At 42.5% G+C, this 14,701-nt stretch overlaps 1 protein-coding gene across 4 annotated transcripts; it reads right to left on the reverse strand.

The window, feature by feature from the left end:
- Nucleotides 1–2,347: 2,347 nt before the first annotated feature.
- On the reverse strand, nucleotides 2,348–12,241 carry msrb3 (methionine sulfoxide reductase B3). 4 transcript variants are annotated; one of them, XM_041977582.1, is made up of 7 exons: nucleotides 12,094–12,183; nucleotides 9,261–9,390; nucleotides 5,134–5,242; nucleotides 4,973–5,050; nucleotides 4,780–4,808; nucleotides 3,289–3,386; nucleotides 2,348–3,131 (listed from the first exon to the last, which is right to left on the reverse strand). In XM_041977582.1, the coding sequence occupies exons 2-7, from the start codon at nucleotides 9,334–9,336 to the stop codon at nucleotides 2,955–2,957; spliced, it is 567 nt and encodes a 188-aa protein (XP_041833516.1). In that variant the 5' UTR covers nucleotides 9,337–9,390; nucleotides 12,094–12,183; the 3' UTR covers nucleotides 2,348–2,954. The 4 variants fall into 4 exon arrangements, with proteins under 4 accessions (XP_041833516.1, XP_041833514.1, XP_041833515.1 ...); XM_041977580.1 differs by lacking the exon at nucleotides 9,261–9,390 and adding an exon at nucleotides 9,744–9,858 and having other exon boundaries at nucleotides 12,094–12,178; XM_041977581.1 differs by lacking the exon at nucleotides 9,261–9,390 and having other exon boundaries at nucleotides 12,094–12,241.
- Between the last annotated feature and the right edge of the window lie 2,460 nt (nucleotides 12,242–14,701).

Here is a 14,701-nt window from a genome sequence, read left to right on the forward strand (position 1 = left end):
GAAATTAGAACTGACGGTGGCAACATTAGAACTGACGGTGGTGACACTAGAACCGACAGTGGCGACATTAGAAGTGACGGTGGCGACATTAGAAGTGACGGTGGTGAGATTAGAACTGACGGTGGCGACATTAGAACTGACGATGATGACATTAGAAATGATGATGATGACATTAGAACTGACGGTGGCGACATTAGAACTGACGGTAGTGACAGAAATGATGATGACATTAGAACTGACGGTAGTGACAGAAATGATGATGATGACGTTAGAACTGACGGTAGGGACATTAGAACTGATGGTGGTGACATTAGAACTGACAATGATGATATTAGAAATGATGATGATGACATTAGAACTGATGGTGGTGACAACTGTGGGGGGTGGGGGGGTGAATTTTTTTCTAACTCATCCGTTTGGATGTTATTTAATCTTGAAATTCGGCATAATTAGGGCCGTGTCCTTTTGATTGACATGTATCCAATATCCGCAGAAAGAAGGGAGAGTGTAGCACAACTTTTTAGCCGGCTAACAACGTGCCTTAGCTTTAGCCTTTAGCCTGCCTGCCTCCGTTAGCTGCTTAGCTACCGTTAGCTTCGGGTTAGCTCTTAGCTACAGGCAGCTCGGAGTTTGATGGTTGTCAATTATCCACCCCCACCATCACAGTCGCCCTCTCAGCTCCACCTCTTTGCCCATTTATGGATTTTCCAGGCCTAATGACATTCATGACGCTGGCAAGATGGCGACGGTGGGAACGCCCAACGAGCTTCACTTTTGCGCTTCAGAAACCTACCGGTGACGTCACGGAGGCTGCGTCCATCTTTTACATAGTCTATGGTTAAAGTTCTTTCTAGTTCTTGGTGACACAGATTCAACATGGAGACAATCCTCAGAGATTTTGCTCCATATTTACCTGATGGCATTGGATAAACAGCGTTTCGTTCAGTTGGTATGAAGTGATGTAGAAATAAATCCTGACTGAATAATACACACATCAAACAGTGTTGTGGCTGTAGTTAAAAACCGTCCCATTTACAAATCTTAACATAAAAAACGTTTTTTTTTATAGCACAGTCACATGACTGCAGTCATACTTCTACGCTTGCAGCCCTGCTACTGGGGTAGAAATACAAGTCTTAAATATTTTCTAGATATTTTTATTTACTCATAAATCTAAATTAAGAAGAGACTGAAAATAATACAAAAAGAAAGAAAATGGGACCAACATTTGCATAGACATTTTCATTAAATCAGCTTCTCAGTGTTTAATGTCACACACACACACACACACACTAAATATGATCCAGGAAGATCAAAGTTTGGTGTAATAATATAAAGCCTCTACAAGCTAATGTGTATTCACCACAATCTTCTTAAATATAACAGCAAAACTGGATTAAATGAGTTTCTGATCAGGTAAAATCTGCTACAGACGGCTGGACAAAGCAGGATGAACGACGCAAACCGAGTTCAATGATCTGACTTTCTAAAACAATCATTTCAGGCACTTGTTGCTGGAGCTCGGTGAAGATGTGGGCATTCCTGCAGCTGCTTCTCAGAGGCCTTCACACTGGACGTCTTTAACTTCTCATCCAAACACTGACTGCTGGGTCGACTGCCACTGACGTACTCACCCATCAACCAGACCTCCCCAAGCGCCGTCATTTACATCAGTAGTGTTTCAGGAGCGGTAGTGTGTAGCTCTGTGGGGTAAACTGTCATGGATAGCTACCCTTTAGGTGATCTACGGAAGTTTTCTAGACATTTCTATCCCATCCAGGAGGTTTACAATCCAGCCACTAAATGTAGTTTTATTCAGAGACTCTATCTGGTAAATCCACAATGACCCATAATAACAGCATTATTTATCACTGGTTTATACTGGGATTAAAAGCTTCGGCTGCTACAGGTTTATATTTAATTAAAACATGTGGACCTGGAGTTTTAAGGGTTAAACAATCGACACCTGATCCAAATCACAACAAACCTGATGTTTTTACACAGCAGTGGAGGTTTCAGATAAATGGATCAGAGGCAAATCGGCGGTTTGATCACTGGTCGTCATCATCATCATCATCATCATCCATTTTCATGATGATGATGATGATGATGATGATGATGATGATTGTAGCAACTATCTGGTTTTATCATTTTAGTCGCTCTGGGTGCGGGGGATCCTGGTCATAACGCGCTTCTTTGAACCAATGTCTAGACTGGAAGGAAAGTTTGGGGTGTGTTCCCTTTTATTGAAGGAATAAGAAACATGGATGAATGACGATCTGAACACCAGGATGGCGGTCTACAGCAACATGATGGATGGATGGCCTCGAGGTTACGACAGGTATGGAGGTAGTAAAAGATGGTGGAAGAAGCGGTAAAAGAAACGGTGAACTGTTACAAAGCGATGTAAGAAGTGTTCAGAAGCAGTAAAAACCGTGTGATCTCCCGTTACCCAAGCACACCGTGCACTGTCACCTCCATGCACTTCCCCTCAACCCCAATGGTGGAGGAAAATATAGGTCACCTGTGCCATCCAAACATAAACAAACACCATCTAAACCAAACAATGAGTAGAAATAATGGCTCCTACAATGATGATGATGAAACCACCCCTGAATTTTGAATCCTGGATTTCACACACTGATTCTAAGCAAAGTTAAACTAATCATCGTAGTTGGTGATATCTATTGACCGGCCACCCTGTTAAATATTTCCTGGATACGCCTCCGGTCATTTGACCAGACTCTCCAGCAGTCAGTCAGAAGTGAAGCATGTTTTGGATGAGAGGTTAAAGTAGTCTGCATTACCCTGAACTGCATTTTAATCTGCAGCCGCCGTTTCAGAGAGAATTACGCTTGTTTTGCTGCTACCTCTGAACTCTGTCTTTACACAAACCAAAACCAGAAATCCAATCCGAACTTTGCCTTTCCATCTGGCAGGTGCTCCCTGCTTTCTCAGAGCTCCGTCTTCCCGTCATTCCCTGATCCGCCAGCCGCTCCAGCCTCGGCTGCAGAGCTGGAGGACGGGTTGGAATCTTTAGGCTGAAAAGCCAGTGAAATAGAGTTAATGCAGTAGCGTTTCCCGGTGGGCTTTGGACCATCATCAAAAAGGTGTCCAAGATGCGCTCCACACTGAAACACATCAGAAAAGATTTACAGGAATTTAGCAACAAACTGAACATGTTCAACAACATCACTATGCTGTAAATCCTCAGCAGACACCATCTGCTGTTCATGCTAGAAAAGCTAGCTGCACCCTGAACACAACATCACTATGTACAGGCCTCACCTGACTGCAGGTAGTCTCTATCCTGTGCATCCCATACGAATAATCATCTGAGAGGGAGACAGACTCCTCCTTCAGGACATCAAAGAAAGATGGCCAACCTAGACAAACCACAGGAACCAGTTAGAAAGCAGACACTTTCTGGAAATATCCAAAGCATTTTAACAGAAGGTGGAGGAGATAAGTGTATTTGTTGTACAAACTGATGAAGTTCAAATAAAGTTTTGGAAAAATGTTGGAAATTTGTCGGTTTGGTTAAAGGGATGAAAAATCTGCAGTAATGATTTCCTCAAAAAATAAATTCATATTCAATACTTTCATTGAAAACCTGAGGACAGCATCTCAATCCATCTAGCAATAAGTAATGTAGACCTAGGAATGAGTAAAGTGTCCTAGGAATGAGTAAAGTGTCCTAGGAATGAGTAAAGTAATCCTAGGAATGAGTAATGTGTCCTAGGAATGAGTAAAGTAATCCTAGGAATGAGTAAAGTGTCCTAGGAATGAGTAAAGTAGTCCTAGGAATGAGTAAAGTAATCCTAGGAATGAGTAAAGTAGTCCTAGGAATGAGTAATGTGTCCTAGGAATGAGTAAAGTAATCCTAGGAATGAGTAAAGTGTCCTAGGAATGAGTAAAGTAGTCCTAGGAATGAGTAAAGTAATCCTAGGAATGAGTAAGTATTCCTAGGAATGAGTAATGTGTCCTAGGAATGAGTAAAGTAATCCTAGGAATGAGTAAAGTGTCCTAGGAATGAGTAAAGTAGTCCTAGGAATGAGTAAAGTAATCCTAGGAATGAGTAAAGTAATCCTAGGAATGAGTAAATAATCCTAGGAATGAGTAAAGTAATCCTAGGAATGAGTAAGTATTCCTAGGAATGAGTAAAGTAGTCCTAGGAATGAGTAAAGTAATCCTAGGAATGAGTAAAGTGTCCTAGGAATGAGTAAAGTAGTCCTAGGAATGAGTAAAGTAATCCTAGGAATGAGTAAAGTGTCCTAGGAATGAGTAAAGTAGTCCTAGGAATGAGTAAAGTAATCCTAGGAATGAGTAAAGTGTCCTAGGAATGAGTAAAGTAGTCCTAGGAATGAGTAAAGTAATCCTAGGAATGAGTAAAGTAGTCCTAGGAATGAGTAAATAATCCTAGGAATGGGTAAAGTAATCCTAGGAATGAGAAAGTTATCATAGGTATAAAATAGAGTTTTGTATATTACATTTAATCAATTACATTTTTGAAACTGTTATTTTCTTAACCAACATTTCTGGACAGCTCAGTGCTGCTGGTGGCCGTCTGGTGTCGTGGGGACCCAAAGCAGCCATTCAGTTTGCTTATACTCCCTGTGACACTATGAACTTCCCTGATTCTAAAAAAAGATTTCAACAAAGAAAACAATGAGATGTTTTTTTCTGTGTGCTTATAACATCTAAATTTTTTTATCTAAAGATCTGGATCTGTGTGCTTTAACTAGATAAAGAGGAGAGAAGCTGACAGGTTCAACTCACCTGATCCAGAGTCAAATTTAAAGTTGGAGCTAGAAAACAAACGAAAACACCAACAATAAAAATGTTAACATGGAAATGTTTAACTTCACCTGTTCGTCTGTAATGTGATGAATGTTCAGGTCTAAACTGAAACCAGCTCCAGGTTTCCATCCCAGATGATTGGTGCAGCGGACCTGAGTTACCTGCTTCTTACCTGAAGAGGACGACCCCACAGACCACACAGTGATAGGTCCCCTCATCTTTGTGATACGTCAGCTCTCCGGTGAAGGCACTGTAGAACAGACAGCAGTGGTGACATGAGAAAACTTCTGAGGCCAACTGCAATGAGAGAAAAACTTGCAGGAGTCCTCCCACCTCTCGGTTCCTCTCTCCTGGGTAACGTGGTATTGCATCGGTGTGAGACGTTTCTTCAGCTCCTCCTGAGAGAAGCTCAACGGCCATGACTTCACAGTCCTACGTGCTCCTGGGGGGCAGAACAATGTTAACTCTGCAGCTCCCCTGATAGCACCAACAAATTTCCACAAACACACCAGTGTTTTCTTACTAAGTTGAACAGATGTGCAACTATTCATTCATTCTCTGTACCGCTTAGTCCATTACAGGTCCTGGGTTAGCTGGAGCCTATCCCAGCATTTTCAGCAGGTGAGAGGCAGGTACACCCTGGACAGATCACCAGTCCATCGCAGTGCCAACACAGAGAGAGACGACCATTCACACACAAACACACACTCATAGAGAGAATTTAGAGTGACCAATTAACCTATCATGCATGTCTTTGGACGGTGGGAGGAAGCTGGAGAACCCGGAGAGAACCCACGCATACACAGGGAGAACATGCAAACTCCACACAGAAAGACCACCACCTCCAGGTTTGAACCTCCCCCCAGCCGAGGCTCGAACCAGCGACCTAGCTGTGAAGCTGTAGGGCTGACCACCACACCACCGTGCTGCCCTGATGTGCAACTAAATGATCATAAACAAGGTGTGGACTGAGCTCATGCATGGTGCAGAAAGCCAGACACGTCATCACCTCAAACCTCAGCACACGGTTAAAGCTGGAAGGTCCACACATGTTGGGCTTTTAAACCCGTGAGGGATTTAACTCATTCTCCATGTCTGAAGAACTGTTAGCGAAGCAGTGACAGGAAGATGTGTGTGTCTGTGTGTTTAGGGTCTCCATGTTTAGACTGGTTTGTTTCATTTCACACCATCCTCAACCACAGAGATGTAGCCTGAACTCCGTCTGAGCTGAGAAGCATCTACACAGAACTTCTACTCCACAACTAGGGCTGGGCGATATGGCCTAATAATAAAATCTCCGATTTTTTATAACCAAATCCGATTTCCAATTTTAATCGATTTTTTTTCTTTTCTTTTACAAAACATAAACTTATTAAAAACATTAATTTGTTTATAGAGATGAATGCCAGCAAAAATAAAGCATATAATGTCGTAGCTTTTCCACCATATAAATGACTTCATATCTTACATAGAAATATGCGACACAATGCATCCGTGATCTCTTTCCATCTGGATCCTTATCGTACAGGATCCACAGAGGAATAATTCCCCTGATGAAGGTTGTCTCTTAACGAGGGTTTGTGGGTTAAGTTGAGTTCAGCATTTCTGACTGCAGTTATACACACAGCTAAATCCAGGCGTGACTGAAGGGTCACTTCACTGAAAATCTGTCAGACAAACACCGTTCTGGTGTGGAGGGAGGGCGAAGCCTGCTGCTAACTAACTATGGAAAAAAATCCAGATTTTCATAAAAATAAATCTCCAGAAATGGAAAATTCGATTTATCGATTTTATCGATTAATCGCCCAGTCCTATCCACAACAGTAATGAATTGTACGGCAGGAACCAGGAATGAGCTGACAGGGACACAGCTGGTCCATCTCGGGACTCCAGGTCAAGAGTAGACTGATCGTCTTCCAACAACTGTGTTCCTGACATGGCAGGTGACAGGTGCTGGTCACATTCAGCTGACCTCAGAGACAAACTAGCGGCATCTAAGGTGTTCAGCTGGGACATTTTATGGTCTACTGTCAAGACTGTGTGACCTTCCGGTTGGACAGTCTGGAAAGAAACAGGAAGTGGAAGAAGTCTCTGTGGAAATGGAGGTGTGGTTTCCTGGAAGGGAAGCAGGTAAATGTCCAGTTTAATCCACAAATGAAACATTCAGGTTGTCCTCAACATGGCTGTCGGTGAGGAGATGGGACCCCCAAGAATGATGAAAACCAGACTCCACAGTCTCCAAGTCTGAGAGGTGAAACCAACAGAGAAATACTGTATATCTAATGATCTTCTCCTTAGTGACCAACGGGGGCCGACCCCTCAGTTTTTGTTTGTTTAAAGGCTCCACTGTATATCAGAGCTCTCATAGTTCCATATATTCTCAACAGAGCACTTCACTCTCAGACTACAGGTTTACTTGAGGTTCCCAGAGTCTCTAAAGCCCTGTTTCCATTGAGCCGTTCGGTCCGGTTCGGAAGTTTTAGAATGGTCCAGCCAATTCAGGTGAGCGATCCCAGTGCAAGTCGGACCACCACTGGGTATGCAGGGTTTAGCCCAAATACCCAACGTGGTGTCATACTAGTGCGACGACAACAAATGTGACACTACAAGCAATGGAGGCCAATCAGCAGCTCGTTTTTGTTCTGCTCGGCTTTCGGTTCTTTGTAAGAACGATGCATGCCGCATTGTACGACCAGACGTAAATGTTGTTTACAGGCATCCTTTTCCCGTTATCTTTCCAACATCCAACTGAACCACGAACTGAATGCCAACATTGTGTTTGTTTCGCGCTTGCTTTTGTCGTGGGCAGTGATGTTTTTCCGTCCACCAATGAATGGATTTTATCATTCCATGCCAGTCGCTCCACCTTAACCATACCATAGCATTTTCCTATGGACCTACAACTGAAAGCGGTCCATAAATGGTGTGGTATGGTTCGGTTGTATGTGCCTCTTTTATAATAGAAACACACAAAATAGTGTACCGGACTGCACTGGCCCGAACCGAAGAACTCAGTGGAAACGGGGCTTAAGAGTACAATGTGAGGCAGAGCCTTCGGGTATCAGGCTCTTCTCTTATGGAACCAGCTCCAAGTTTGGGTTTGGGAAGCAGACACCATCTCTACCTTTAAGATCAGACTTAAAACCTTCCTTTTTGATAATCCTTATAATTAGGGTGATCTATCCATCCCTCAGTTATGCTGCCATAGGCTAGACTGCTGAGGGATGTCCCATGATGCACTGGGCTCTTTCTGCCAGAGGTTTTTCCTTGCTGTTAAAGGGGATTATTTTCCTTGCCACTGATGAACCACTGATGCATCTCAGGATGGGGGATTAAAGCAAAGTCAAGATTTGATGCAATCTGTTGGTTTTCTTAAGGCAGCAGTTTTCTCCCATGATGCATCTCTCTCCCCAGCAGCAGTGTTCTTCGCTTTTTCCCAGAATTCCTCTTTGTATTCCTCGCTATGAGAAACTTCTGCTCCAATGGGGTGAAATAATAGCTTTTTGTCAGCGGTTGCCATGGTGATTCCAGGTATCACCGCTCTATTGATGATGGATTTTTATTGTGGTTCCTAACTCTGGATAAGATACTCAGAGCTGAAGGAAGCAACTCAAATCAGTTCTTCTGGAACCAGAAATTGAGACTAACAGCCAATTTCCACCAAGTCCGTGTGCACCGTGGTTTCGTTCCGACACAGCAGCGCGCCCGGTTCAAGCCAAACTGGTTCGACTAAAACAGACGCAAATAGCTCTGGAGGCCACGGCGGTGGTGAGCATGCGCCGTTAGACTTTAGTTAACCCAGAGGTTAATTTTGGAAGCTGAACCCTTAAGTTTGGTTTTAAGTCACCTGAACATAATGGTCGTTCTCTACATCTTGAAGGCATCAGCATCAGACGTCTTGAGTTTGTTGAATTTTTATTACTTTATGCTGCAACTTCAGATCAGCAAAATAAAAAAAGAAAATTCTTGTACACAAATTTCTTTCTAACATGTCTTAGCTGAATTTTCAGCCCTTTTCACGCAGCAGTTGCTGATGCTTCGTATCTCGTATCATCGTATCGTACCTGTGCTGTTCCCTGCTGGTAGTTGATACGGAGCAAAGAGAAGCAGCTCAGCGCTGCATCAGTTTGCGCTACAAACCGTTGTCTGAAGAAAACATGGCCTGTTCTGTTCACGTTATTTTTAGGATCTGTGAAAATCTGACATTTCATTCTCATCCATAACATAAAAAATTCAAAATGTTTCTAAAACTTTCAAGTTTCGTTGTAGCTGGAAATTTTAGGTCAAATAACCAACCTGCTCACATAAAGTTTGGTCTTTGGTCCCTGAGAGGATGAAAGAGAGTGAATAAATGAAGTAAAGGTCAGAGCACTCTGACTGGACAGAAGAAACATGCCACGCCACAGCAGTGATGTGTTTTAGAGGCAGAGCACAGCAGTCACACAGCAGCATCAGTGGACCTGAGGGAAGGCTGCAGGACCTCACAGATACAGGCTGACTCTTGGTTATTAGATGCAGCAGATTGAAGCCCGACATGGCTGATCCACTAGACCCAAACACCCCTCAGCAGGCCCACAACCAGGGACTGGGCTGGATAAAGAGGTGGGGAGGAAAAAGAGGGGAAAACAGCATACAACAACACAGGTCAAGATCAGGAACAGCATGACAGTCTGAATGTGGAAATAAAGACCACCATGTAGGTTACTGGTTCTGCACACTGCCGACTTGTTTCCAGTTTTCTCTGAATCTACCTTCCTGCTCTCAGTTTCATTGTCTCTCAGAACAACAACTTCTTTTTTCTTCAGACTTTCAACAACCATGTAGACCAGCTCTGTGGTAAGTCATGAGTTTAGACACCATCAAAGAACAAAAATCTTTCATGTTTTTATAACCTAAATGGTTCCATGTGGGGAGGATAATTTAACACTAACACGTTACTCTACCTAGAAGAGCAGCAGCTAGTGCATGGTGGTAAACTGAGCTCCTGCCTTGCCCAAGGGCATCGTGCAGGGCCAAGAAGAACCCACGTCTAAGGAAGGCAGCCATGAAACAGCAGCACTATAAAGACAGGGAGAGAGCATACAGCTGGATTATTCTATAATCCCAAAAAATGGAAGAGATCAGAATTTACTGTAAAGTCGCCTCCTTTCCTGTCCGTCTGACTCACACGGAGAGATGCCGGTTTACTCAAAATATCCTTAATAAGTCTGCAACTGCTTTAAGTCGCTAGATTTTTTATTGTTTAAAAAGAGGCTGCAAACACAAGGAGATGATTCTAGCAGATGACTTTTCATCTGGAAAACCACTAGCTGTTTTCATGACGACAAGTTTAATTATTAACTTTACAGTTGTTGAAGAGGAGTCATTTTAATCTGAAGGTCAGGCTGTAATTATCACACATAACGAGAAGCATGTGTCTGCAGACCCGGAGACCTGCAGGTTCAGACGCGCATCACACCAGTTTTAAAATCTTTACACTGGCTTCCAGTCAGTCACAGAATAGATTTTAAAACCCTTCTGATCATTTACAAATCCCAGAATGGTTTAGGCCCAGAATACATCTGTGATATGTTCAGAGAATATAAACCTAGCAGAGCTCTTAGATCCAAAGACTCTGGTCAACTAGTCCAGGCCAGAGTCCAGACTAAACATGGAGAAGCAGCATTTAGCTGTTATGCTGCAAACAAATGGAACAAACTGCCAGTGGAGATTAAACTTTCCCCAAATGTAGACATTTTTAAATCCAGGTTAAAAACTTTTCTTTTCTCATGCGCCTATGCATGAAATCTGCACGGTAACTTTTTTTTTAACATATCTTGCTTTTAATCATTTTAATGTAATTTATTATTTTATTGTGATTATGTGTTGATTATGTGTTGATGCCTTTTACTATTCTAAATATCTGTAATGTCTTTGTTTTATGTAAAGCACTTTGAATTGTCCTGTACATGAAATGTGCTATACAAATAAACTGCCTTGCCTTGCCTTCTGGGCTCCTTGTCTTTTCCCAACATCGCCCTCTATTTCATTACAGATCAATATGGATGACGACCAGAAAGTAAAAACATAAATCTCATGTTTAAGTTAATCAAACTATTTTGTTGACTTGAAATTGACAAAGAAAAGAAGGTTTCACTGTTACCAGTTTAAAATGACTGAACACCATTTAACACCGCAGTCTGAAGGTACACCAGATATCCTTCCAGGCTAAGCTAGTGGCTAGTTTAGCTTGTTGCACATGGCCTACAGATTAAGTTTAATGAAACCGAGGCAACATGACAAGTTAAATATGAACAGATGATTATATGAGCATGTGGGTGTGATGGGCTGCTGGAAACAACTTTAAAGCGACATGTTACCGCTGCTAAACAATGTCTGAAACTACGTCAGTTCGCAGTAGCGACCTCTGAACTCAGCACTGCCACCTAGTGGAGGAACTGACTTACAACAATGGCAACACAAAAGATGCATGGAAGTATGCCAGCGGTATATAATAACATTTGAAAAGCACGTTGCTATTTACGTACGTAAAGCTCCATTTGTGCTCTCTTACTTAAATAGCGATGTGGAGAATAAATGGGCCTTAAATCTGCGGTTCTCCGTGTCTGCAGCAGAAATATTGTGAACCTAACAGACGCTGACTGCGGCTGGACCTGTCACAGTTTAACACCAACCACGGCCTGAACCTGGAGCAACATGTTTGGGTGCTGCTACTGCTCTGGGAGGATGTTTTATTTCCCTCAGTGTTGAGAGGAGATGTTAGGCTGGCAGGTCTGCTGGTGGTATCTTCTTCCTGGAATTTACATTTTATAGGGAAAAAACGTAGAAGCTACAAAGAGAGATGTGGAGCTAAATTACAGCGATACTTCATTATAACGATCATAGCCGGGGAGCAGTTTCAGTTCTCTGGACTAGTTTCCACGGACAATATGGCAGCGCGCTGACGTAACAGCCCTCCATCAACGTTATTAGTATTATTATTTTAAGATTTTATAACTTTTAAGGTAGCCCGAAGTAATAAGCTAATCTACTACTATTCTCTCTCTTTTTTCCATTAAAAACTGCAGCCTTTCGGTTTGTTTGGTGGTCGTATTTAAACCCATTAGAGGGGATTATGACGCAGCTCTGTTAGCTAACAGTCAAAACAAACTAACCCGTTACTATCTGTCCTCTCTACATTAAACCTTCCTGAAACTCTGTCATGTTTACGACACGTAAGATTTTGATAAAGTCAGCTCTGGAAACACAACTATGACATTATCCAACATGATCAAAGTTACCCTGTTTACCTACCGGAGAGGAGCAGGAATACCAGCACCGAGTTCTCCCAGAAACAGCCTCGATGCGGCGGCGATCGTCCTCTGGTGAGCCCCGCAGACATCCGGAGGATGTGGAGCAGCAACAAGCTAACTGTGTTAGCCTGACAGAGTGCGAGCCCAGCAGGCTGGGTGGGATAAGACCAGCATCTCCTATTATGGTCACAAACTTAATTTACTTTTTTTTTTTTTTTTTTTTTGAGGTGAAGAATGTTAATAAGTAACAAATTAATTAACCCAAAGTATTAACGTAAATTTCTAAATTAGTTATAAATTCTACTGGAATGTAACAGAAATGACCAAAAATGCGGGTTTGAATAGAGCATCGTGTTAATCAACAGAATATTTCAAACATTTTGGCTTTACAGCATAACGATTATGCTCATCTTCATACTGTGTGAAATGTAAACAAAGAAAAAGTAGAACATCAAACATCAGATAATGAAACAGAGACATTTGGTGATGGAAAATATGAGTTGATAGTTAATCTGATGCAGCAACATGTCTGAAAAAAGTAGTTCCAGGGTGGTGTTCAGCATGGTGTAAAAAGTAGTTCCAGGGTGGTGTTCAGCACGGTGTAAAAAGTAGTTCCAGGGTGATGTTCAGCACGGTGTAAAAAGTAGTTCCAGGGTGATGTTCAGCACGGTGTAAAAAGTAGTTCCAGGGTGATGTTCAGCACGGTGTAAAAAGTAGTTCCAGGGTGATGTTCAGCACGGTGTAAAAAGTAGTTCCAGGGTGGTGTTCAGCACGGTGTAAAAAGTAGTTCCAGGGTGATGTTCAGCACGGTGTAAAAAGTAGTTCCAGGGTGATGTTCAGCACGGTGTAAAAAGTAGTTCCAGGGTGATGTTCAGCACGGTGTAAAAAGTAGTTCCAGGGTGATGTTCAGCACGGTGTAAAAAGTAGTTCCAGGGTGATGTTCAGCACGGTGTAAAAAGTAGTTCCAGGGTGATGTTCAGCATGGTGTAAAAAGTAGTTCCAGGGTGATGTTCAGCACGGTGTAAAAAGTAGTTCCAGGGTGGTGTTCAGCGCGGTGTAAAAAGTAGTTCCAGGGTGATGTTCAGCACGGTGTAAAAAGTAGTTCCAGGGTGATGTTCAGCATGGTGTAAAAAGTAGTTCCAGGGTGATGTTCAGCATGGTGTAAAAAGTAGTTCCAGGGTGGTGTTCAGCATGGTGTAAAAAGTAGTTCCAGGGTGGTGTTCAGCATGGTGTAGCATCTCTTCTTCTAACATGTCTGGAGACGTCTGGGAAGTGAGGAGACCAGTTGCTGGAGTTTTAGGAGAGGAATGTTGTCCCATTCTGGTCTGATGCAGGATTCTAGCTGCTCTACAGTCCTGGACCTTGGTTGCTGGATTTCTGCTTCCATGATGCTCCAGATGTTGTGTACTGGTGAAAGGTCTGGACTGCAGGCAGGCCAGTTCAGCAGCCGGACTCTTCTCCTGTGAAGCCATGCTGCTGTGATGGATGCAGGATGTGGTTCAGCATCGTCTTGCTGAAATCTTCAAGGTCTTCCCTGAAAGAGACGTTGTCTGGATGGGAACAGATGTTGCTCTAAAACCTCCATGTACTTTTCAGCATTGATGGAGCTTCACAGATGTGGAAGCTGCCCACGCCATAGGCACTAATGCAGCCCCATCCCATCAGAGATGCAGCTTTTCACCTGTCCACTGATAACAAGCTGGATGCTCCCTCTCCTCTTTAGTCTGCAGGACACGCCGTCCATGCTTTCCACAAACTAGTTCACATCTTCATCCAGGTTTCCACTTTGCCTCAGAACATTTTAAATGAGCTTTGGTCCAGAGAAGACGGAAGAAGCTGGTTCTGGATCCTGTTCACATCTGGCTTCTTCTTTGCATGATTGCATGATTTATGGGTGAACTGTGTTCACAGACAGTGGTTTCTGGAAGTCTTCCTGAGTCCATGCAGCGGTTTCCAGTAGAGAATCATGTCTGCTGTTAATGCAGAAAATCACCTGCATCCAATCTTGTCCCCTGCACGCAGAGATTCCTCCTGGTTCTCTGAATCTTCATCGTCATTTCTATACTGAATTCATTCATACATAAATTTATATTTAATTTTCTGGTTCATACTTAAGACTTAATATGAAAATATTAGAAAATGGCTCAATGAGTAATTTAACAAAAAAGAGAAACTGTTCATTTTTTTTCTATAGAATAACTAAAAGCAAATATAAAAAGAAATATTTTAAAATGATTTCTTCTCCTGACACGTTCCCTTAGCTCAGCAGACCGGTCACTTTTAGCCGTCCCCTCAACCAAGAGGAAACTTAGAGGTGACCGAGCATTTTCTGTAGCTGGACCGAGACTGGAACCAGTTCCCACAGGAGGCCTCTTCACCTGCTGTTTTTAAATCAGATTAAACACCTTTTCTTTAGCTTTTAACAGGTCAGATGTTGGTTATTGTGATTTTCTTTTTTTTATAATTATTTAACTGTTTTATTGGCTGATCATATGCTTTTATTTTTTTTACTTTTACTGTCTGCATTGCTTTTATTTTGGTGTGAAGCACTCTGGCCAGCTTTGTTGTTTTTAACGTGCTCTACAAATAAAAGTGGAGATGGAGAAAAA

Source organism: Melanotaenia boesemani, chromosome 23, assembly GCF_017639745.1.
Source record: "Melanotaenia boesemani isolate fMelBoe1 chromosome 23, fMelBoe1.pri, whole genome shotgun sequence".
Taxonomy (NCBI): domain Eukaryota; kingdom Metazoa; phylum Chordata; class Actinopteri; order Atheriniformes; family Melanotaeniidae; genus Melanotaenia; species Melanotaenia boesemani.

Bases quoted from the DNA above. Each gene is read 5' to 3' on its own strand.
- msrb3 (XM_041977579.1), bottom strand. From the start codon at position 5,351: ATGAATAGTTGCACATCTGTTCAACTTAGTAAGAAAACACTGGTGTGT. The intron at 5,051-5,133 runs GTGGGAGGACTC...TCTGTTCTACAG, and splicing joins CAGGAGAGAGGAACCGAGAG to TGCCTTCACCGGAGAGCTGA. The intron at 3,387-4,779 runs GTGAGTTGAACC...TGGTTTGTCTAG, and splicing joins TAAATTTGACTCTGGATCAG to GTTGGCCATCTTTCTTTGAT.